The sequence below is a fragment of the Mauremys reevesii genome, linkage group 9, assembly GCF_016161935.1.
Source record: "Mauremys reevesii isolate NIE-2019 linkage group 9, ASM1616193v1, whole genome shotgun sequence".
Lineage (NCBI taxonomy): Eukaryota > Metazoa > Chordata > Testudines > Geoemydidae > Mauremys > Mauremys reevesii.
In genome coordinates, this window is record NC_052631.1 from 81,623,122 (window position 1) to 81,648,648 (window position 25,527).

A 25,527-nucleotide genomic window follows, 5' to 3' on the forward strand; every position below is an offset into this window, starting at 1 on the left:
TAAAACCCAGGAGTCCTGAATCCCAATCTCTGGCTTTAATCCCCATCCCATCCCAACACCTGATTAGCTCACAAACTTCATTTTATCTGGAGTTTTGTTGATTCTGAAGCCAGATAAATTTACTTCAAATATTTTCTACTTTATACTTAGAGATTTGATATGTTGCTAATTAAAAAAAAAATCACATGTTTAATAACACTAGTCAAAACTAAGTTTAATACAGGCCTGAAGGTTTCTGATGAACATATTTGACACCTTTAACATTGGTATGATAAGAGTGACTGTGCAATATGCTGTTGTACAACTTTATAAGCTAAACTTTTCTTACCCTCATGTGATATGTTTGGTAAGTGTTTTCATGGTGGAGGGAATACATATAATGAACAATAGAAATGATTAATGGCAAGAAATAACTTTTCACACTGTTAAACTCTGTGGAAGCAATACACAGGTAACAGAAGAGTGAGATTATTATTAATATTTCTACAAGATTTCCATCCAACAGTTCAGAGGTAGTGTGAACTAACTTGATTGATTTATGAAGTAATCCTAATTGTATCTGAGATTGGTTTTAAATATTGCATGGGATACAAATGGTTCTTGCATCACTGAACTGGCGATATTCTTGAATTAGCTGCTGTTGATAAAATGTACAGTCTGATTTTGCATTTTAGAAACTGTAAAATGCCAATGGCTTGCTCTTTAAGGTCCATACATGGGAACAGTGGATGTCTGTAAACATAAAAACAGGTCTGGATCTCTAGAATCAAGACCAGTTTTATTTGAAATGTTAAATTTTGGAAATTAACTAGTTTTATAAATGGCTTGTCTGAACTGCAGTTCAACTATAGTACAATTATACTGGTGTACAGGTGCCTTTATACTAGTATAGCAATTACCATTCAGCAAGCTATACTGGTATAAAATATCTTTATATCAGTATAATTTTATCCATTCTAGGGAGGTTGTACTACTTTAACTATGCTGGTAAAGCTAAAATCACTGAATTGATTATAACAGTAAAACATTAAAGTGTAGATCAGGCTTAGGTGAGTTTCTTTAGTAAATACTCTAACATAAGGACACATATTCCTGAACATGTTCATGTGTAACCAGCTTGAAGATATTTTAATGATTCGTGATATTAAGGACACATCTCAGACTTGATTTTTGTTACCTAAAACATCTGTTGCACCTCATCATTGTGACTGTGCTAAGCAAATTAAACTCACAACTTCAGACAGGCACAAGAAATCACGGTTCTCTTAAGTTCTTCCAGGGCCTAACTGGTGTCCTTCAGTCTCATCATATGCACAACAACGTCTTTGCCTACCCCTGTGTTTGGGACTCTGTAACTCTCCATATTTATCAGCCTCCTCAGAACAGAATTCTGCAGGAAGTCCTGCTGGTGGTGCACACCAACTGTTGAAATGTCTTTTTAAAAAAAATCATTGAGCACACAAAGGGTTGACCTACCTGTATCATGTATGTATTGTTTGAGTCTGATTTACATTGACAGCTTGGCAGTGCATGGCCATGTCTCTTTTCCATACAGGATGAACACCATCGTGTCAGTGCTCAGTAAATTAATGCCGTCTACCCACTGACACAGATACTTAAAACCAGAAGCCATATTAAGCCACCCCTCCCCACAAGACTCTGGTGTACCACAGAAGGGAGTGAAATACAGTGCAGAGGGCCCTCTGCTGAAAAGTCTCTGCACCTTCTCCCATGCACAAAAACTGCGAGAGCATGTCACCAAGACATTGGGAAACTTAGACTCTCAGTGATGTCACATCACCTGCAGCCTCCACTGGCATTATGCCTGTGGTTTCCCAGCCGAAACGGAAGGTGCCATCTACTGGTACCCTTCAAGGTAGTGTTGGAAATGCCACTTGCCCTGGGTGCAAATGTCCCTCTTAGCAGAGTGTGTAACTTGCACCCCTTTGTGCTAACGTGTGTGTGTGAAGCTGAAGGCGAGTCTGATTTCTAGAGTGGCAGCATATGTCTCTAGCATTAGACTTTCCTATTCTTGTTGTAGCCTGACACCTTGCTTGCTGTTTTCTAACTGCTACTGCATCCTGAATGCTGCATAGGTCACTAAGCTGATTTGACACTTGGGTCTCTGCTATTTCCTTAACATTAATGGCAAAATCCTGACTTAAGTAGGCATTATGTATTTTACAGGTGGGCACTTGGGAACAGAGATGGACTTGCTGGAGAGCGGAGGATAGAACCAGGGAGTCCTAGTACCTAATTTCCTGCCTCTGAATTGTTGATCATGCTCCCCTTTCAGTTTAGGCCTGTCCTTAGAACACTTCTGTATTAGTGTTTTATAATGCTGTTGAGAGGGAAACTCTGAGAGCCACTGTCAGGGTTATGAATGAAATGTCTGGATTATGCATCTGCTCTTTATAGTAGTGCCTTCTGCTCTCAGTGACTCCCATGCAACAAAATATATTTATTTACCGATATTGTTTTCTCTCTTATGCAGGTTCTTCAGGAGCTTCAGTCCTTACGAAAGGCCCGCAAAGCATGGTGTAATTCTTCCTCAGAGGTGGAGTGGATTTTGGCTCAGATTAAAGACTTGTTGCAAGAGAGCAGGTACAGTTTATCTGGAGAGAAGCTGCATACTCCAGCAGGAACCATAATGTTGTACAGCTGTAGGGCTGTCACCTTGCACCATTTTACTGTGTACTTTGTTAGTCACAGACAAAGTCATAAGTTGCTGATTATAACTCACTTGTGGTCTTAGTTCTTGATTTCTGCTAAAGAATGTTTCCCCTGTCAGGGGCCTGTGTGTGCAGCTGGCCCTTGGATATGTGACCACTCTTTCTACTTCCTTTTTCTTTGTTGCTGTGACCGCAGTAGTCATTTGCTTTTGGGTGGGTGGGGATAATTGACAACTCAGTCAAGGTCACTTTCACCTATGGGGTGGTTTTGTGTATTTAACCCTTTGGCAATATGCTTGACCCGAGAAGTAGAATATACCCAGTTCTGTAAAGCACTGATGTGTAGTACTTCATACAGGCAGCAGGCAAAATGGCAGCGGAGATGAAGAAATTGAAAGAAAATAGAGCAGTGGTTCCTTGTGTATGTTATACTTCCATCTGAGGATCACAAAGCACCTATTAATTCATTTTCACAACAGCCTTATGAGGTGGACATGGTCTAACTTTCGCAAGACCCCTGTGGGGCAATATTAGCTCTGTTCACATCATTAAATATTTGTATAACCGTAGATCCTGGAGGACTCGATTGGGATGGAGCCTCATTAGGCATTGCACAAAGTCGTATGAAGCCCCAGTCCCTGCCCCAAGAATCTTGCAGTCTGAGACAAATGACACATGCAGGGCTGGGAGAGAGATATCAAATATATAATATACGTTAGAAATGCAGCTGCAAAGTTTTTGATAATTAGAAATATAAAGAATGTCAGCTGCCCCCATTTGCCCTTTAACCTGGACATCATACATTGGTTGATTTTCTTTTAGGTATCAGTTGCAGGGGGATTTTAAAGAGGGAATTGAAAGATCATTAGATGGTAGGACAGAATTATCATTGCTCCGATTGAAGGAAGTGTCATTTGTCTGGAGAATCCTACGTTGTATAGCTTTTTTTCACGTTAGGACTGTTACATAGCCCGGTATGTTTGTTCCATTAAGAGCAAGATGATACGGTAAACCATCTTGCAATATTCCTTAATGGCTGTGTCTGTGAAAACCTTGCCCCTACAAACCCTGAAATCATAAGTTAGCAGCTTGTCTAAAGCGTTGCTCTGGGTTTGGTGTGTCATCAGCTGTGTTCTCTCTCAGCTTTTGCTCTGTTCGCCACTGTTTTCTCTCTATGCTGTATGAGTGTACTAGGTACATTCAGCACTTGAAGTGCATTTCCAAATGCACCCAGAATGTTGTCTGGGCCTTAATTAGTTAGGCTTCTCCAAAAATATTTCACTTGACAACTTGGAGCTGTTTGTGCCTCTGAATGGCCTTTTAGAGGCTGCTGCCCTACTTACACCACCAAATATCATTATATGCTGTAGGAGAGGTGGATTTGTGTCAGCCCAATTAAAAATGTTTGGAGGTGATGAAATGCTAAGGAATCAGTGGCCTCAGGGTTGCAGACTTGAGCGCTCTCAGAGCTCTGCAGCTCTGACTCTCCACCATTGGCATAGCAGAGCTGTACTAATGTTTTCCCTAAATTATTTATGTTGCAAACTCTCTTTTTGTAAGCATATCATGTGTATCTTGCTGTGAATATTTAATGTGGGTGCTTGGAAGAATTCTCTTTGGGTTTCTGGCTGAATTCAGTATCTGAGCAGTGCTTTCTCTTTGCTAGCACCTGGGCAAAATAAACGGAGTGAGTCGGATGGGATTTTATGAGGTAGCCCTTTTGATTAAATTATCTGCTGTATACAGGTCTGGGTACCAGGCTGGAGTTCTGTAGAGCAAGAAAGCATGAAAGAGAATCCTCTTGGCGTTAACTTGCATTCAAGAGAAAGTTTTTGTGTTGCTCTTGGTTACTGTGGCTGATGGGTGTCACTACAGCCACTTCTCATACTGTAGCTGAGGGTATACAGCAGGGGTCGGCAACCTTTCAGAAGTGGTGTGCCAAGTTCACTGTAATTTAAGGTTTCACGTGCCAGTAATACTTTTTAACATTTGTAAAAGGTCTCTCTCCATGTCTATATTATATAAATAAACTATTGTATTTAAAGTAAATAAGGTTTTAAAAATATTTAAGACGCTTCATTTAAAATAAAATGAAAATGCAGCTCTTATCAATTGCCTGGGATCCTTGTCTGGGGTTCCAGCCACCATCCCCACTTAGCCCACTGCCGATCTGGGGTCCAGCCGCTGGCCCTGCTCAGCCCACTGCCGGTCGGGGGTTCCATTTACTCAGACGGTGGTGGGCTGAGCGGGGCTGGCAGGGAGCTGAGTGGCTCAGTCTGCTGCCAATCTGGGGTGCCAGCAGCACTCAGCCTGCTGCCAGTCTGGGGTTCTGGCTGCCAGCCCCTTGCCAGTTGGGGTCCCAGCTGCTGGCCCCGCTCAGTCTCCTGCCGGCCTGAGTGAGCAGGATCCTAGGCTGGTAGTGGGCTGAGGGGGGCCGGCGGTCGGGATCCCAGCTGGCAGGAGCTGGCGGACGGAACCCCAGACTGGCAGCAGGCTGAGCAGGGCCAGTAGCTGGACCCCAGACCGGCAGCGGGCTGAGTGGGGATGGTGGCTTGAACCCCAGACAAGGATCCCAGGCCCTGCTCAGCCCGCAGCTGGTCTGGGGTTCCGCCGCCAGCTCTTGCCAGCCGGGATCCCGGCCGCCGGCCCCCCTCAGCCCGTTGCCAGCCTGGGGTTCTGCTCACCAGGCCGGCCGGAGGCTGAGCAGGGCCGGCAGCCGGAACCCCAGACCAGCAACAGGCTGAGTACTGCCAGCAACCCAGACGGGCAGCGGACTGAGCCCCTCAGCCCGCCGCCGGCCCTGCTCAGCCCGCCGCCGGCTGAGTGAATGGAACCTCAGGCCGGCAGCGGGCTGAGGGGCTCAGGCCGCCGGCAGCGGGCTGAGGGGCTCAGGCCGCCGGCAGCGGGCTGAGGGGCTCAGGCCGCCACCACTCTGGGGTTTCGGCCGCCAGCTTCTGTCAGCTGGAGTCTCAGCCGCTGCCCTGCTCAGCCTGCTGCCAGCCTGGGATTCCATGGGGGTCCCCAGGGCTGCAGCGGGCACTGAGTGGTGCCGGTGGCCAGGACCCCAGCTGGCAACAGGGCAGCAGCCGGAACCTCAAAGCGGTGGTGGGCTGAGCCGCTCAGCCACCTTCCGCATGCCATCAAAAATCGGCTCACGTGCCATCTTTGGCACGCGTGCTGTAGGTTGCCGACCGTTGGTATACAGTGAGCCTCTAGCAGTGGTTCTCAACCATGGGTACATGTACCCTGGGGGTATTCAGAGGTCTTTCAGGGTGTACATCAACTCATCTAGATATTTGCCTAGATTTACAACAGGTTATGAAAAAAGCACTAGCAAAGTGAGTGCAAACTAAAATTTCATGCAGCCCATGGCTTGTTTATACTGCTGTATATGCTATACAGTGAAATGTACAATATTTATATTCCAATTGATTTATTTTATAATTATCTGGTAAAAATAGGAAAGCAAGCAATTCTTCAATAATGGTGTGCAGTGACATTTTTGTATTTTTATGTCTGATTTTGTAAGTGAGGTGAAACGGGGGGCGGGAGGGGATGCAAGACAAGTCAGAAGATTGAAAAGGGTACAATAGTCTGGAAAGGTTGAGAGCCACTGCTTTAGAGAACAGGCAGAGTGTGAATGAGGCTAGAAGTTGGAATGATATCTCTGCTACTTCACAAGATACATCTGTAGAAACTACCACAAAATTGAAAAGTAGATTTTTTTTTTCAGCTCTTGATGTTAATTTATTTAATTGTTTTAACTTTTGATAGTCAATGTCCTTGGTTTCTGGAGAACTGGATGGCTCAAAAGACCAGGAAAGGGATATAAAGCCTTTCTGCTCCTGGTCATTGGTACCAGTTGTAGTAGGAAGAGAGCCTGAGACATGAGACCTTGTGCAGGATAAAATTACGGTGAGAGGAAACCTTGTGGCCACATGGTTAGCTATAAAAGCCGTCTAACCTAGGTTTCACTTCCACCTTTCGCTGTTCAAATTTCACCTCTGGGAGCCTCCCTTGGAGTTTCAGAGCAGTGACGTGGCGCAGTGACTAGATGACAGAGAATGGGGCTTGAGCATAGCCTGTGACATAAAGGAGTTTTTATAAGGTGGGGGAAGAATCTGCCATGCCCCCACACTCCACTCCCTTAAAAATAGGTACTTGCATAATGTGTCCCTTGTAGCTTTATTAATAAAATGTAATCAGATGCCATTACTTAGCTGTTTTTGTTGTTGCGTTATGTAATGATGACTAGGGCTTTTCTCTGGAAAAACAAAGACTCCAAACAGTGAAAGCAGGAAGAAAGAAGGGGGAAGTGAGTCTCTGTTAATGTAACAAGGTTTATAGCTTGTGGCTTGTGTTCCAGTTCTTTACTAGGTACTTTTATGGGGTATTCTGATTGCTGGGGTCACATGAAACTGGCTGTTACTGTTATACAAGGAAATTCTTGCTAATGGCAGCCACCTCTGGAGGGTAGGATTGCAAAATACCAATTCTCCACTTGTAAAACCAACAGAGAGCTGGAGCCTACAGTGGTCACCGTGCTAGAGAGAGATTTCGCAATCGCAGTAAACTGCCTTAGACTTGTTTTCATTTTCTGATATTTTCCTCCAGACATCCAAGAAAATGTATTTCCTGTAAGTACTGGTTTCACAATTTTGGACTTCAGTCCAACCTCCCTTTCATTCGTGCTTGGGCACAGGTAATTTCTCTGGCCCAAGGACAGGACAACCTCTGGATGGACTTTCTAGCAAAACTTTTTGTGTGCGGGGGAGGAGAGAGGGAGGGAAGGGGGCATCCTTTGCCTCTGCCATCATATACAACTTTTTCCCCAGTTCCCCATAGTCTTGTTGCCTTTCAGCTGACAGAGTATTAATTTTGTTCCCCATACCTGCCCTAGATACATAGAGAGAGGCACCAGTGGGTGACCCAGCATCCACTTGCCACGTTCCTACATTGGCACCTATGCACCTACACACTCTAGGATCAGCATTGACATGCAGCAGGTCAGCTGCTGGAGTGGAGCCTTTTGCCTAGGGGACTGGGAGGACTCCAGGCATTTTATCTTTGTTCTCAGTCTGGGGGAGGGGTGGCGGGTTCCTCTTTCCCCATAGAAGAAGGGAGCATGGCCCAGGCATGGGAGAATGTGGGTGTGTCTGGCACTAGAACCTCTTCCCATGATGTGCAAGATGAGCAGGGCTAGTTCTTAACCCTCCTTGTTCCACATTGAAGGCCTGAATAAGGAAGAAATGAGTCGGATGAATTGACTTTCTTCTTCCCTCCAGGGGAAGGAGGAGTTGAGTTGGCAGAGAGAGAAAGTCTTGGTGTGCACATTGCTGCACATTTGCTTTGGTCACGGCAGACAGGAAACAGAGAAGACAAAGCATAGAGCAAAGCTCCCTTCCTGAACCAGCCCAGACTATCAGTTGGAAAATGGCAGGTTCCCTAGCATCCTGGGCCCTGAGACCTGATCTTGTCATGCATAGGGCCTTGTGTAAATCATCATTGTAATTTTATTTTGTTTTTAAAAATCATCACAGTGGCAAAGTATTGAATCCCACAGAGTTTGCACAGAATGAATTTTACAAGTAAATTTGGCCAATTTCAAGGATTTTTTTAATCAGGGTTTGGTGGCACTTTCATGCATCCCAGGCCCTCTGTGAAATTGTGATTTACACAGGGCCCTCCTACTCTTGCACCATGTGGCAGGTTTTGGCGGTTTTGTTACCTTTTTGCAATGGTTTTTGTAATTTAAGCTACCTGAAATAACAGGGATGTGCTGGTAACGTTTCCCCATAATTCTGCTCCCCGCTCACTATTCAGTGCCAGGGTTGATGGGAATTACAGGCCCGGCAGCTGTACTGGGCTCGGTTAGTCCTCCCAGCATGGTGTTTGTACCTGTCCTTCAGTGTCAGCTGTGACAGCTTTAGCACACCAGCCCTACCCCTTGTCAGTCTTCCAGTGCTCAATTCTGTGCAGGCCCTGGAGCAGCTGCAGTGGTGCTCAACTGATCTTGTCCGTGTCTGGTACTCCGCTCCCACAGAGGAGACATGCAGGGCACAAAACAGCTAATTGAAAATAAAACAATTTAGGATGTGGATTTTTTTATCTTACAATAAAAATTTGGGGGTGGGCAGTGGATCTTTATCTTCTGAAAAACACTTCACTCAGTGGAGGGTGGTCAGTAAGCAAGCGTGTGCACATGCTAAATTCCCTGGGGTAGAGGACTGAACTCATTTAGTGAGGGCTAGGGCTGCAACTGCAGGGAGGCAGCTGTCTCTTCTAAACTCCTGCAAAAGTGACAAGAAAGCCATGCCTAATTGGCAAATCTCATGCTTGCACCAAAAGCCACTGGTGTCTCTCTCTTCTCCCCGTGCCTGCACGCACCCCCCCCCCCCCCCCCAGATTCCATAAACAAACTCCTGCTTCCCATCTTGGAGTCCACTATAGGAAAGAGGACGAGCAGTTGACTGAGATCTGGGCTATTTCATGCAGTCATGTCCTTTGAGACCCTGTTTGGGTCCACTCCCATGCCTGGAACCTACAGGGAGAGGCTCAAGAAAAGGAAGCAACAACACAGTCCTACAAAAACCTGAAATGGGCTCCTTACTTCTGTCAGCAAGTGGCCGCCAAAAGTGCTTGATGCCCATCATGATGGACCCCGGGCCTGTAGGCAGTGGATGCTGGGACCTCCCCTGGTATCTGCAGATGGTTGTGAGAGAATTTAGGCCTTTGTCCCTTACACTGTGTGGGCAAAATAGAACGGTTGAAAACAATCGCTGGACTAAACCATTGAGCAAACTGAAGGGAGCATAATGCAAAATTGGATATAAAGATGGATATTGTGTTAATTTATATATGCACAGCTATGAGGCACAACTAGAGAGGTGCTGTAAAAGTAATCTGCTGAGCGCTTATCTGAAAAATCAGACCCCTTCAGTATGTGTTGGGCTGAGCATCTACAAACTGATGCATCAAAAAGTCATTAGTTACAATTAAAAATTGTGGTGCGTGTATGCATGTCGGCCTGTACAAATAGAAGCATCCTTCTTTTCATTCATCGGCCCCGTGGAACTGATTGATGAAATGGGACAGGTGCCGCTACGCACAGATACAGCCACGTTCTCAGAAATGCTGTGCAAATGTACTGCACTTGGACTAAGCAGGTGAGATAGCTGGGGAATGGTGAACCGCTGGAGGAACCTGGTTATTTTTAGTAAAAGTCACAGACAAGTCACAGGCAATAAACCATAATTCACAGAAGTCGTGACCTGTCTGTGATTTTTGCTGCTGTGGCTCTATGTTTCCCCTCACCTGATTTGGATTCAGGATTATCTGGCTTCCAGTCCCATGCTTGGTCCATTAGATCACACTTCCTCTCATTCTATCTTTATTACTAAGTCCAGAGCTACAAACTTGTAAAGAACAGTATGGGCTGTTATATTTATAGTTAAGGGGATGCTGTACCTATTTCCAGCAGCTGGAAATGATGCTCTGACTGGAGTGACATTTCTCTTCCTCCCACAGGCTTTCTTTGAGAGTCAAGAGTGATTAAAAGCATCTCCCATAAAAGAATCTTATCTGTGTCTTTTGCCTTTTTTTATTAGCAGTAGTACATTACTATATTAAAAATGAAAATAAGACCCTGTCACACTCTTGTTTCCATTGAACTTTATATAGCAACACCAATGCTGTAGCATAGCATAGGTTCCTACTCGGTAATGCCAATGGATCTCGCCTCTTCTAAGAGCAAACCTACCTTCCTTAATTGGAGTTGTCTGTAAACTACAAGTGAATGGCCAATAAGCCACTGAAGCATTAAAAATAAAACCCCTGCCTCCCTACAGCTTCTGGGTCCCAGTTTGAAGTTCTGCCATGAATCTGCCTTTTGACCCCAAAGAGAGAGCAGAGAATGGTATTTGGATGCAAAAGCAGCAGAGAGAACAGGAGGCATGCTTTATGATGCATACCATTGGCCTGATAAGCACTCTTTTGCTTAACTGTACAGAGGCCTCAAGGAGCCAACTGGAACTGCTCTGTGTGGTGCATGTTTCTGGCAGTGCTAGAAATACTCTGTCAGTCCAGGGAATTCTAACTAGTGCCACTGGTACTACAGAGATATCACCTCTAGGAAGCCTGCAAAGAACTACCATAGCCCTCTTTCTTGGGAAGATTGGGCATATCAACAGTTTCCTGTGAATTTTTGCAGATACACCTCTACCCTGATATAACACTGTCCTCGGGAGCCAAAAAATCTTACCACATTATAGGTGAAACTGCGTTATATCGAACTTGCTTTGATCCACCAGAGTGCACAGCCCCACCTGCCCCGAGCACTGCTTTGCCGCATTATATCCTAATTCTTGTTATATCAGGTCACGTTAGATCGGGCTAAAGGTGTATTTATTTTTAAAAAATGGGAAAGAATTTTTGCTTTCATTTTCCTAGTTAACCCTTCGAAAATGTGCTAATTCCCCAGTGGCTAGAAGGTGTGAACTGGCGATTGGTGTATTCTGCTCCAAGGACACTCCTGTGTTGGGTATTGGAAGAATCTACTGTGTCACCCCTCTTATTCAGTGCATATATGAGGAGAAGTAGTGAGGAGGCATAGTCTGAAGCATTTTCAGTATGTTGGCAATGCCCAGGTTTAAATTGCTGTCTCATCTGATCTGAAGAGTGCAGCCAAATGCATTTCCTGGTGTCTGGGTACTATCAGACCATGGATGAGAGCAAGCTGGCTGTAGCTCAGTCACTGGGGGAAAGAAGCAGAGTAGTTGGGTGAGGTTCTCTCAGCCCTTCTGAGGGTGTACAATCAACGTTTGTGACCAAAGCCCATGACTTGGAGTCTGGTTTCACTCCCAGCTGTTTCCAGATGATCAAATAGTAGCATTGGGTGAGGTTGCTGTGATCTCTCCCGGTTATGGATCTTGCACTATGATTAACGCTAAGAGTTTGTTAGCGTTATTTTTAGTAAAAGTCATGGACAGCTCACAGGCAATAAACAAAAATTCACAGAAGCCAGGGCCTGTCTGTGACTTTTGCTGCTGCAATTCCCCCCACCACTGTGGTGTCTGGGAGCTGTGGGGTTTTCCCTCTGCCCAGGGCGGCTGGGAGCTGCAGGGTAACCATATTTCCCACAGAGAAAACAAGACACGCCAGCCGCTTGCCTGAGGCTTCCCCCACTCTCCCGCGTGAGGTTGTCGCCTTCTGGCCCCTCAGGAGTCTGTCACCTGTTGCTGGAACTTTGCAGGGGGCTTCCTGTCACTTGTCACTGCTGTCGCCTGTTGCTGGAACCCTGCCAGGGCCCCACTGGCTGTCAGCTCCAGAGTCCTACAACCCCTGGGGCTGAAGCAGAGAATGTCAAGGAGGTCTCTGGAAGTCCCGGATTCCATGACCTCTGTGACATAAACGTAGCCTTAACTATGATCCGTGTCTTCTCATCTCTAGACTGAGTATTGCAATGCACCGTATTTGGGACTTGATCTTAAATGTAATGGAAAGCTGCAGCTAGTGCAGAATGTTGGTAGGCTGCTTGATAAGTACAGTTTCTTGCCCTCAGCACACTAGGTTTGTGCTCCAGGATCTGCTGAGGCTGGGTATTGACAAGTGGGTGGAATTTAAAATGGTGTGTTTAACATATGAAGCTCTAAGTGGTCTCAGACTTTCCTACCTGAGAGGCTGCCTTCTCCCTATGACACGCTACCACAGTTAGGATGAACAGGGGTGCTTGATCTTGGTTTGTGTCTGTATGAGAGCGCTACTGGTAGTGTGCACTCTGCGAGGGTCCCCTTCTTGGCCTGTTCTCCCACACCATCTGAAGTGCTGTGCCTGGCTTGGCCATACAGCAGTGCCAATCTGGGCGTTGACAGGGAATTGAGGTATGACCCTCTTCCTACCTGATGTTTGTTCCTTGCCATTCCCTCAGACTGAGACCCATCAGGGAGGGGAAAAGGGTCACATTGGAATGTAGAGAAGGCCTGGCACGGAAGTGATGGCACTGATCAGCTGAAAGATGGTATTGGCAGAAGTGGTAAGCTGGGCAACGAGCAATAAGATATCTGTATGCAGTGATGGGAGTGGTCTCCTGTTTGTAGGAAAACAGAGAAGCTGCTGGGAAGGCAGGAAGGGAAGGAGACTAAAAGTGACAAGTTTACTAGGTCACTGGTTTTGGCAATCCAGGTGGCAGAGTCCAGGGCTAATGGGGTCCACTAACCTCTTCTAGTACTCCATACAACCTGAAAAAACATGTAATTTAGCATTCCTACATGACTCTGGGTCCAGTTCATTGCTATGGTTCTGTCCATATAGACCACATGTGTGCAGTGGTGGAAAGGCAGGAAGATGCCACTAGAGATTAAAAGCAGAATCACTTTCCAGAGCTAAAGAATCTCCTGAGGCCTCAGGGCAGTGGTGGCCAACCTGAGCCTGAGAAGAAGCCAGAATTTACCAATGTATATTGCCAGAGAGCCACAGTAATACATCAGCAGCCCCCCATCAGCTTCCCCTTGCTCCCAGCGCCTCCCGCCCACCAGCAGCCCTGCTGATCAGCGCCTCCCCCTTGCTCCTTCAGCTGTTTCATGGTGTGCAGAAGGCTCTGGGGAGGGGGGGAGGGGGAGGCGCGAGGGCACTGCAGGCTCAGGGGAGGGGCGGGAAGGGGTGGAATGGGGGCAGGGCCTGTGGCAGAGCCGGGGGTTGAGCAGTGAGCATCCCCCAGCACATTGGAAAGTTGGCACCTGTAGCTCCAGCCCCGGAGTTGGTGCCTATACAAGAAGTGTGGCTCCGGAGCCACAGGTTGCCCACCTCTGCCTCAGGGGATTGATCCAGTCGCCTCCCTGAGTCAACTGTTGTTGTCATCCCTGTTTGCATAATCACAAGTTTGAGGCTGCATCTCCATGGATGTGACCTTAAATAGTCAGTGAGGAACAGTCATTGTACCTAGGAATATAGTAATTATCCTAGAACAGATTCCAGAAAAGAGAGGGATCTAAATCTGAACCTATTCTGTAAGGCAAGTCACAGTCTGCTGCTGGCCTTTCTAGCAGCTGGGGTCTCGCTGAATCACTTAGTTGCTGCAATTTGGTGTAGTGTTTGTGTATGTTTTACCTGCACCCAAAGGCCTTTGAATTCAGCTCATGTCTATAGAATCTTAGGTCTATTTAACTTGCCTTGATGTTCAGATTTGGGTTTGGGGATCCCTTCCCCCCCCCCCCCCCAGACAATAAAAGCCTCAGACATCCTGTAACAAAGCATGTCTTGTTTAACGCTGGTTCTGCCTCTGTAAACCCAAAGAAAATAGAAGCAGAGATGCCATTTCCTCTCACTTGAGCATTCTGCATTTGAAAATGGCTGGTTTGATATTTGTGCTGTTATTTTTAATGCTGTCCTTTGTGTATTACCAAATATTGGACTAAGCAGAAGCCCTTATTCAAATAATGAGTGGCTGTAGGGATTTAAACCTGGACCTACTTCTGCTTCTCACTACCAACCTCCAGCTCAACCTGTCTGAACCAGAGAGTTTAAATGAGTTTCGTCTGTCTCCCACTTCCATTGCACCAAGCCCTTGTACTAGCAATTGCACGCCATCTTGGGCTGTGAGCTTCAGCTCTCCCATGCTAACCATGGCTGCTGTTAGGATGGGAGACTTCAAAGTACATCCCAGGTACTGCAGAAAATGGCATTGGCAATTCAGTAGGGGGTGCCCTTCTTCTGACATTTGAACTGGTATCTTTAACATAGTGATGGGGATGCTTTTCTGCCAGAGGTTCAGAGATGTCATCTTTCAGATGGGACTTAACAGTCCTGACTGCTTGCGGTCATTATAGATCCTGGTTGTTAGACCTCTACCACGCATATCGAAAAGAATCATTTTAATGAAAAACATAGTGCTGAATCCCCTGCACTGCTTTTGAAATCTCAGTGCCTTAGGATTTTCCCCCATTACCAGAGTACAAGTATTAACCGTAGTGTCCTGGTCACATTCTGGTTTGGAGGATTGTGTTTCCCTTGCAGTTTCAGTGGGTATCTTAACTCCTAGACTACAGTTCGTATAGTGTTTTGAGGCCCTATTAATAGGCTTGGTAGAACTCAATTTTTATTTTTACCAATTTTTAATTGAAGTTTCTGCTGTGTGTCAGCGGCCTGGCTAATCCCCCAACCATGGGAGAGGCCATGCCACTACTGAATATCTCCTGCTGGAGTACTCCTCACAGTCGGGGCTGGGGATCTCTGCTCTGTCCCTCCAGGACTGCTGCCACCTTCTCGCACCTTGTGCCTCCAGGGATTGTGTGTCGCAGGGAGCCCTCTGCAGTTCCACTGTCATGTGAATTGAGTGAGTGGGTCCTGGTAGAGCAGAGCAGAGACCCCCGCACTCCCAACTGGTGTGTGAGAAAGTAGATCTGTGATGGTAGGGCTGCACAGGGCGCCCTGTGCTGCCACAGGGCTGGTGACACCCAATCCCTGCAGGTGCAAGGGGGATGGAGGCTGCATTTATGCTGCTTGTTTATCAATTGGGTTTTTTTGTTTTGTTTTGTTTTGTTTTGGTGTTTATTTGAGGGTGTCAGCTGAAGTTGACATTTAATTACCTTAGTTGGTTAAAGTCAAATCCTGCCAAGCCTGTCTATTAAGGAGCTGCCACATCCCACCACATTTCAGCAGCAGGTGAAATGAAGCCCATGTGTATAGCATGTGAAGTGTTTTGGGGGTCAGGACAAGAGATGCTTTGGAAATGCAAGGTACGGGTGGGACTAATGGAGATTTCTATTTGTTCTAGGGAGGTGGTGGCTGAAGCTCTGCTAGATGATGGCTCTCTCATTCCAACTGTGGAACAGCTGGAGACTTTAAATATCAAGTGTGAAGGTTAGTGTCTCAGACTTTGTGAAATCCCTTAAATGAACACATCAGGGTAAGACAGTGAGTTAGGCTTAATATGTTTTCTCATTATGATGAAAAACTAAGTTTGCATTAGTTCAATTTGTCTTGAAACATGCTGTGTACTTGCGCCAGGCCTCCTCTCCTGCCCCTTCTGTCTACTACACATTTTTGTAAATCCTACCCCATCTTTTTGGAGGCCCTTTTATTTTCATGTCTGCCTTCTGCTTCTGTACCCACTCCTACACGCATGAAGGCAGACCTTCCATGTCAATGTTGCAGTTAAGTGGTTGCAAACGGAGGCTTCCTTCTAAGTCTGATTGTGACTGTATGCCTCTCTTGCTGTATCTACAATAGCTATGGGTTTCATGGAGACCACAGGAATTTCCATTTGGAACTGCTCAAAAATAATTTTCTTACCCTTGTATGACTGCCTCTAGCTGTGACTCACTTCTGTGTTGCTGCTCACAGGCTGGGTGAGACTGCACTGATAGACATGAACATTGGCCCCTTTAAAATGCCAGTCTAAAGAGTGTTGGGCACCCAAGCCCTATTTTCATTGGAAATCGGGTGACTAACTCCATTGGGACCAATTGAGAATCCCCAGCTAAGATTCCCAGGGGGTTATCTTCACGTTTCTGTAATTATATCAACAGTAGTAGAGCTCTTCGGAGCTGCTCAGTACTATGTTGCTTTACCTTATACTAATCCTTTTTATAGTACCTTTTTAGATAGATTAGCTCTTAATTATGTGGGAGTTGAGCTTATGATGGCAAAGCATTAGCAAAACAGAGAGAGGTTTTCCTGTGGCTTACAACATGATTAGATCAAGCTTCATATTTTCTGCTTTCCTTGAAGAATTGTATTACTTACCTAATTATCAATTCATTGTTTTTCCTGTCTTTACTGATTATAACTGATTCAGAGTGGGATGCCAGGAGTAATATAGGGCCACTGAATACAGTATATGCTACTCACTTTTGAGCTATCACTGAACCAGATACTATGTTTAAAATACTTTACCATTTAAGTGTAGTGTTTTTGTTTTTTTCCCATAGAAAATAAACAGTTGCTGGATTTCAAAATCCCTCAGACATTTTACTACTTCTGGCAGCCTCTGCTAAAGGGCCTCCAGTCCCGAAACTTTACACAGACCCTGCTAGAGAAAATGTTTGCTGACCTGAAGCAGTGTTCTGAATCTTCAGAACACAGGCCTCAGTACCTGATCAACTGGGTGGCTGAGATTTTGACTGCCAACACCAAAGCTAAAGCCAGTAAGTGAGTCTGAAATTCTTTAGATTCTATATGAAGATGGCTTTAAAATCCTCTCCTGTTTCAGTGCAAGGAATGGGAAAGATGATACTTCTTTCAAGTCAGAAATTCAGGATCCTAATTGTACTGGTCACATTAATTTACTATGGCTTTCAAGATCTTGGTTTTCATGCTTTTTAACTTGCACTTTCTGGGTACCGTTTAGTTCATTGTAATATATGGAAAAATGATTCCCAAAACTTCATTATGGGTTTTATCAAGACTTGAAAGGTGGTAATTTTTCCTGTAAGGGACCAATGCCCCAGCATGGTGTTGACAGCAATGCACTGCTAAAGTTCTGTTTTATACATAAAACCTGAACCAGTAGTTTTGTTATTACAGATGCCAGTTGGACTTCTCATAATACGCAGTTCTTAGGAATCCCTGGCTTCTAGTGCTGTGCTCAGGCCACTAGGTCATACAGTGCTGCTTTTGCAACACCCCGGGGTTACTCTTAGTGTCCTGACCAGACCCCACTATGGCTGTTCTCATTTTGTTCTTCCTACTTATGCATATGTTGCCTTTGGGTGAGCTGTGCTTCACTTCCTGTCCTAAACTTTTTAGAGTTGCTGAAACTGCCAGATATTCGTATGTTGTGTCTCACTCCAGAGGCAGCTGCATTCCACAGCTGGTTGGAATGATGGCCTGTAAAGCACGTTAACTCTGCCTCTTAAGGGTGAAAGGTGCTATAGAAATGTAAAAGGTTGGTTATAAACATGTTTTTCTTACTTTGAGAGTCCCCTCTTCATCTTTTTTTTTTTTTTTTTAAAGGGAGGAAAGTGAGACGCCTTTCACAGAGTCAGATAAACAAAAGGAAGCTGTTTCACCGTAGAGTTTCCTTGCAGTGGATAAAGCTTATTGATGAATGTTTGGAAGCTCCTTGCTGGGCGACCCCACACCTCCTGCAGCGGTAGGTGTGACCCCCATCTCTTTGAAAAAGAAAAGAGGGGACAGGAAGCAGATCATATGCAACCTGCTCAGAGACATTGAAAAGTAGTATGTTCAGTTGTGGCTGGGACTCCTTCACTGACCTGCTGTCACCTCTGTGGAAACCCTTTGGTGTATACTAAACCTATATTGTTTCTGCTCTGCTCTCCACTGGTGCTACAAGAGAGAAAGCAGCAGAATTTTTCAGGTCTCTCTTTCAAAAAACTAATTTAGTAGAGTAGAGAAACTAGAAATTGGTGACAAAAAAAAAATCCACATTTGAGATATCCGAAAAGCAATATAGGCAAAGAATCATGATGAAGCTGGTTGAGGTTAACAAAGTAGTGAGAGCTTATAAGGGTTGTAATCTGTGCTTTTTCATGAAAATCATTAGGGGGGAAAAAAGAAAAAAAAATCAGAATATTTAAGAAAACAAAGAGGGAGAGTAAGTAGCCTAGGACCCCACTCAGCTTGGGAGGATTACCACCTCTGTCATGTGCACCATCTCGATGGCATGAGAGAGCAGGTTTAGAAGAGCCCCAGTTTAAGAGCTGCTGGATTCCATAAGCCTCTGTCCTGGAGTCTCTTCTTGCTTGTAATGCTTTGGTTCCCTCCTTCTCTTTCTAGGATCCTGTCAGACATGGAGCCTCCTTTGCCTTCAGATGCTCAGGAGAACCTTCTCTATCTCTCCTCCATCTACACCCAAGAAGGAGGCTCTCTCTCCAGTCCAGGCTCTTCATCAGACAGCAGCGGGCAGCCAATTTACACCACTGAGAGCTTACAGTGGAAGGCCAGACAGGAGAGTCAGGCCAAAGGCCATAGGGTGGAAAGGCGAGAAACTGTACTGGGTGGTGTTGGTGAGGAAGAAGACAATGGGGAGGAGGAAGCCGAGGAGGAAGAGATGGAAGCTGAGCCAACGCCTTTTGAGGAACTTCTTCATGTTGATAACATGATGGTTATTGCTGAGAAAAGGGCAGCACTACATGGGTCCATCTGGCAGATCAGTGCAGGTAAAAGTGATCTGAAGACTTATTCTGATGTCCTGGGTCTCTCTTTGTCACCACTAAATATAAATTGAAATGCACAGTGGGCCCCTCAGTCCTCTCAGCCTGGTTAAGACTGAAGCTTACTTCAAATCCATGTTAAAGCTAAATCCCTGTAAACTGGTTTTTTCACAGTCTGCCACTTATGGGCAGCTCCCTTCTTGTGGCTCCCATGACACTGTGGTTACTTTTTACAGGTACACACTGCTAGTGCTTCATTAACTTTCATATCACTGTGGTTAAAATTCCAGTTTACCTCGTTGATGGAGAAGGGTGTGGAGTTAGCGGTGAGCAGCAAAGCAAATATGAACATTTCATGGACTTTGGCAATACATGCTGAAAGCCTCCCCTTATCAGACCAAGAGTTCATTAAAAATGTTATTTATGTATTTCCAGTGGTGTGCAAAGTGCTTTTCAGACAAGTACCATGCTCCAGGAAGCTTGCAGTATACACAGCCAACATACAAATGGAAGCAATGAGACAAGAAATTCAAGGAGCAAATGGGGTCTTAGAAGCCAGAAGGGGGACCACACAAGATCATCTAGTTTGACCTCCTGTATATCACAGGCCACCAACACCACCCAGTAACCGCACACTAAACCCAACAACTGGAATTAGACCAAAGTTTTACAACCCTTAGGAGATTAAACTGTTATGTTTAGGGCAGTTTAGCAAGCACATTGTTAGTTCTAAGACTAAGTCCCACTACTATTGAATACTTATTTTTTGAGGGGCTAGGAAGATTTTAAGATTTACAGGGTTCATTGAAGAAGCACGATTTGTTGAAGACTTTTGTGGGGGGAGGGCATGGGGAGGAAAGAACTGGTGAGTCAGATCAGGGAAGGCATTCCAGATACATTCGCAACAATGCAAAAGGCAATTAACTCAGATACTTTTCCTAAGTACATTATTTTTTATATTAAGCAATTACCTTTAATCAAATTGATGTTGGGTCACTAGAGTTGAATGTTCAGGTGAGTGGGAGAATGAAGTAACAGTGAAATGAGCAACTTTTCCATGGTAAGCAGGAGTTGGAAACATTCGGTTCACATTCTGTGGCTGGCTGGAATAGAGAACCTTTTCAGTGCTGTGTTTGCTTTGTGTGCATGGCTCTGCCAACGTGGTTCTGTTATATTGGTTCCACTTTCAGTAGCTTGACAAGTGAGGTTGCTCTGTTTTGCCCTTCTTCCTGCACCCTCCACCCCCATTCCCCGTTGGGCTAACATTCTTACTTGGAACATGAAATACCACTTATTTTTTTAGATTGATCAGGTTCCTGTTCTCCCCTCTCCAAAGTAGCAGCCATCCCTTTATCAGGAAAGCAGACAGGTTTTGAGAAGCCTTGCTTTCCAAACAATGATATGTGACACACCTATGTTTGACTTGGCTTATGAAATTTGGGAGGTGTCTTGGATTTGGCATTATCTGCTGAACTTTGAATATGAGGTACAAACAAACAGCCTCATTACTGCTGTCCAAGTTGGCACACTGTCACGGGGACTATCAGAAACTGAATAAAGGAGTAGGAAGTGGTGGGGAAGATGTAACTGTGCCCATCATTGTTGTAAGAACCTACCAGCTGATAAGAGGATGTGTACTTTCCAGGGATTGATATGTTCCCTCTTTTTCACGTTCCCTCCCAGTCATGTGCAGAAGATTCTTTACAGGTTATTCAGGGTTCCCCCAGCTTTTATCTTGCTTCCCTTCTATTCTGTAGGGCAAGTTCCTGTTTTCAATTACTACTGTATTTTCCTAACACTTCTAGGCTAGGACTTCTAAAGAGGCTAAGTTCAATGGGAGGTTGGTGTCAAACTCCCCTATGCTTTTTTGAAAAATCCCAGTTTGAACCCCCCTTATCTTGAGTGATCTTGTTGCAATTATCCAACTCCCATTTGGTTAAAATATATTTCCTCTTTTCTGCTTCTGTCTTTGCTGATGGGGATACCAGCAAAGAGGTTACTGTGGGTGGAAACCAAAGGAGCAAACTGCTGGTGGCAAACATGCAGCTTTCTGCTCCTTAAAATAGGGGAGTGCCTTACATGTGTGCAAGTGGCTCTTTCCGTGTACTAGGTTTTGGATTTTTTTTTTTAGGAACCAAATCAGGTGCTTTTCCAAAGTGTAAAGTTGAATTAACGCACAAGAACAGTTTTGCTAGTTTTCAAATGCCACAAGTAAATTTTTAAATAAATAAATAAATGAAATTGCTCTAGAACGTGACTCTGAAGAAGACTTGGGGGTCATGGTGGATAATCAGCTGAACGTGAGCTCCCAGTGCGATGCTGAGGCTAAAGGGGCTAATGTGTGCCTTAGATCCATAAATGGGAATCTCAAATAGGAGCAGAGAGGTTATTTTACCTGTGTATTTGGCACTGGTGCAATCACTTCTGGAATGCTGTGTTCAGTTCTGGTGTCCACAGTTCAAGAAAGATGTTGATAAATTCAGGAGAGTTCAGAGAAGAATGATTAAGTTACAGTTTCTGATCTTTTATTGTAATCGATTCAAGGAGCTCAAACTTTTAATGAAGAACAATGCTAAAGGATGACTTGATCAGCGTCTATAAGTATCTGCTACATGGGAACAAATATTTGATAATGGGATCTTCAATCTAGCAGAGAAAGGTATAGCATGATCCAATGGTTGGAAGATGAAGCACGACAAACTGACTGGAAATAAGGTGTAAATTTTTAACAGTGGGGTAATTAACCATTGGAACAGTTTTCTAAGGGTTGTGGTGGATTCTCCATCACTGGCAACTTTTAAGTCAAGATTGGATATTTTTCTACAAGATCTGCTCTAGGAATTATTTTGGGGAAGTTCTATTGCCTGTGTTATACAGGAGATCAGACTGGATGACAAGAATGGTCCTTTCTGGCCTTGTAATCTATGGGATTTAATAACTCAGAGTATCCCAAAATGTTTGGACAAGCTGCACTTTGGAGAAGCAGCAGAAGTCAGAATCAAAATTTGGAGATATTATTCCCAAATGTATGCTACACAATTCTTGCATGAGATATGAAATGCACGAACAGCCCATATACTGTTTTCTGAAGTTTATTTAGAAAGCGCACGCTTCTTGTTTTGTACCATGAATGTTGTTTTCCTACCCAGATGGAGTGCAGTGGAAAGACTTTCCTCTTGGGAAACTTCCAGGTCAGACAGATGACCCTGATAGCCTGTTGGTGGATAGTTATTCTATGATGTCCATGCTCGATCAGCCAGTAACAAGAGGCGACGGAAGGAACTCCCCCAGTACAAAGTAAGTAGTGGTATGGGTGGGGGTTTCTGCCATTATGCCATCAAGTACATGTTGTTTATGCTCAGCCCTGCACCACCACAAGAAGGGTCTGAGACAGCTGTTCCTGTTAATAGCTGTAGCAGTTTGAGAAATGTTTAATTGTTCTCTCTCTCTCTCTCTCTCTCTCTGTCTGCTAGCATTTCATTGACTTCTAGTCTGAGGATACAGGAAGAGGTTGGAGAGGGTTACTTTAAATTAAAAAAAAAAAAGTCTGTTTTGAGCAAAATGCTTGGCTGAATCTCACAGGAAAAAGGCAGAGGGCACAGAGACCTTTACCTTGACAAGATAAATTAACATGGTAATGTGGTAGTCCACACTGTACTATTTTAACCACTGGCAAATTCATTCAGTGATGTCACTGGGTAAAATACGCTCTCCCAGCAACTACTATCACTACCTCCTACCCAGATCCCTCAAGTTAAGTTAAAAATCCAAGTAACCAGAACAGCAGCTCTATGATGTGATGTGGTCAGGATGCCTTTAATGGAAAGCAGCATGGTCTTGTGGTTTAAGCCCTGCGTGGAAGCCAGGAGACCTGGGTTGTGTTCCTGGCTCTCGCACATACAGCATAACCGTAGGCAGGTCATTTAACCTCTTTGTGCATCAGTTTTCCCATATTAGCCTACCTTGCATGGGATAGGTGTTGAGACTTAATGAACAAGTGTTTGTAAAAGCACTTTGAGGTACTCAGGTGGAAGGGACTAAAAGAGAAATCAGTCTTATCACAGAGGGCTACAGGAAATGGGTAACTGCAGAATATATGTCGTAATATAGAATGGTGCTTCTTTTACATAACCATGGAGATGAATATGCCTGGAAATCGGTGTGAGCAAACAGAAACTTGGCTCACTTCATGTGCTCAATGTGACTATTACAAAATGTTTACTGAATGAGTTCATTATCAATGTAGTACAGTCTCAGCTATCCAGTCTCTGGTTAACCACAGTTGAGTCAGGCATCCCTGATGGCTATTCTCATCATGCTTTGTGTGTGTGTGTGTGTGTTTTTCTGTAAACCTTCAAAAAAATCAGGGACGAAAATTATCTTTGCCTGGCAGTGACGTATACACCCTCTGAATCTCATCCAGCATCTCACTATGCATTTTTAGAAAGCAGTGGCAGTCATTTTCTGAATGGAGGAATTGTACCCTACACTAATCTTTGTTCCCTTTATCTTCTTCCACCAAGTATAATTGAGAGAAGTTTTTTTGTAATTGCCACCATTATAAAAGCAGCTTTTTTTTCCTGTCTGAGAATCTGTGTTGTCGTTTCTTTGCAGCTCAGCATTGTTGTTTTTTTAACCTGTTGGACAGTTAAATGCTTGAAAGAAGCAATACAATTTATACTAGCCAAAGATCTGCCCTCCCACCCCCGGTTGTGTCCAGACTCAATGAAGAATTACAGGGTGTGCTGGAGATGGTAGTATTGGAGGAAGCTTTAGCTGAGTCTTTTCTTGTTGGGAATGGGACTGCTCTGGTTAATGTGGAGTTAGCAATTCCATTTTAAGACTTTTTAACTTGTCTATGGTATTTGCCCTTTTAATCTAATAGCTCTGCCATGGCAAGGCTGTTTCACTGTCAAATCAATTTTGTCTCTTACATTGCAGTATAGGGGCACAGAAATTGTTACTTCTTAGAAAACAAAATACTGTATATACTTGTTCATTAGCCCATTTGTTTATAAGCTGACCCCCCAAAACAGATAGGGTCATACAGTTTTTGCTATTTTTACCTTTCATAAGCCGACCCTATATTTCAGGGGTTGGAAAACTTTGGCTCCCGGCCCATCAGGGTAAGCCGCTGGCGGGTTGGGACGTTTTGTTTAGTTGGAGTGTCTGCAGGCATGGAGCCCCTCAGCAACCTGTGGCCGCAGTTCGCCGCTCCAGGCCAATGGGGTGGCGGGAAGTGGCGCGGGCCGAGGAATGTGCTGGCCGCTGCTTCCTGCCACCTATATTAGCCTGGAGCGGCGAACTGTGGGCCAGTGGGAGCCATGATTGGCTGAACCTGCGGACGTGGCAGGTAAACAAACCGGCCTGGCGGGCTGTGTGCCAAAGGTTGCTGATCCCTGTATTAGATATTCAATTCAATGATTCCATAGAGTTTAAAATCATCAAATTTTGGTGTAGACCCATTTATAAGCCAACCCCCACTCTTTGATGTGTCACTTTTTTACCAGAAATATTTGGCTTATGAATGAGTATATATAGTATAAGTAAATGGTAGTTCCTGCATTCCTACCCATTGCATTTGTGATAGCTACCACACTGAAAACCTTTAGACCCAGGGGTTCTCAAACTGGTCTGTAAAGCCTGTCCTAGTATTCTGAAGAAGGAAACTTGAGATCCATATATTTCAGGATTGGGGTGTTGGGAGAGTGAGTGGGTCTGTGAAGTCTCTTGCACATCATTGGCCCACAGAATGAACAAGATCTAGAACAATTGTTGGTGTCTTTCAGGCTACGGAATATACAGACAAGTTCTTCTTACCTCAGGCAAAAACAAGCCTTCAGTAAAGAGACCAAGTGGATTGTGTGGACTGTAGTTTACTGCATGCAATTCAAGGAATTTTGTCCACTTGGTTACTGTAACTGAAGCAGCTATGGCAATTACAGTTGCTATGGAATAATTCATGCTCATTAGATATTCTTGTAGTGCAAGGTGACCTTTCTGAGCTGGCTTTGGATGTTGCTGTGTGTTGCATCAGGTTAACCCTTGGAGAGCAACAGCCCCATTTTCCAATTGGAACTCCTCAATTTATCCCATCATCAGATCAGTCTGCCTCAGTCATAGAAACTCTGTGTAAGCTCGAAAGCTTCTCTCTCTCACCAATGGAAGTTGGTCCAATAAAATATATTACTTCTCCCATCTTGTCGCCGTCACAGTAAGCACAGATGGTCAACTGAATGGAGCCACAATAGTACACTTTCCTCTTAGTCCGCCCCAAGGACTGTGTTGCTGCTTGATTGGTCAGGGTAAAATTAGACATTGGTGTGTTTGGTAATTAAAGTGAGATCTCCAACCCCTCAGACTTGTAGCATATTGCTTGTTTTCCAAGTCACCCAAGCCATGAACTCTAACCATCACAACATGTTTCATGTAGGGCAAATCTTGGAATTTAGAGATCTATTTTTAATTAAATCTCTATATCCCAAAATTGATACTGCTGGGTATGGAGCCTTTTCCTTGAAGAATACAATATCTAGCTATACAACTAATATTTAGATCGATGAGAGAAGACATCAGATTGGGGAGCTGTGGTAGAACTTTAGTTTTGTCACATTGACAACAAATGGTCTGATAGGAGACTGGTTGCTTGTTCTTTAATGGTCACTCATTTCCCATCAGTAGATTTAAGACTTGTCTACACGGTCCCACATTTCGGACTACAGGGGGCATGGATTGCAGTGTGTGCC

At 44.6% G+C, this 25,527-nt stretch overlaps 1 protein-coding gene across 2 annotated transcripts in view; it reads left to right on the top strand.

Moving 5' to 3' along the window:
* LAS1L (LAS1 like ribosome biogenesis factor) overlaps window positions 1–25,527 on the top strand; it is a 57,048-nt gene that overhangs the window by 19,144 nt on the left and 12,377 nt on the right. For both annotated transcript variants that reach the window (XM_039487638.1, XM_039487637.1), the window contains exons 7-12: window positions 2,495–2,604; window positions 15,442–15,527; window positions 16,598–16,813; window positions 17,622–17,760; window positions 18,405–18,787; window positions 21,931–22,078. In XM_039487638.1, the coding sequence (XP_039343572.1) occupies window positions 2,495–2,604; window positions 15,442–15,527; window positions 16,598–16,813; window positions 17,622–17,760; window positions 18,405–18,787; window positions 21,931–22,078 (1,082 nt within the window). The remainder of the gene's footprint in view (window positions 1–2,494; window positions 2,605–15,441; window positions 15,528–16,597; window positions 16,814–17,621; window positions 17,761–18,404; window positions 18,788–21,930; window positions 22,079–25,527) is intronic.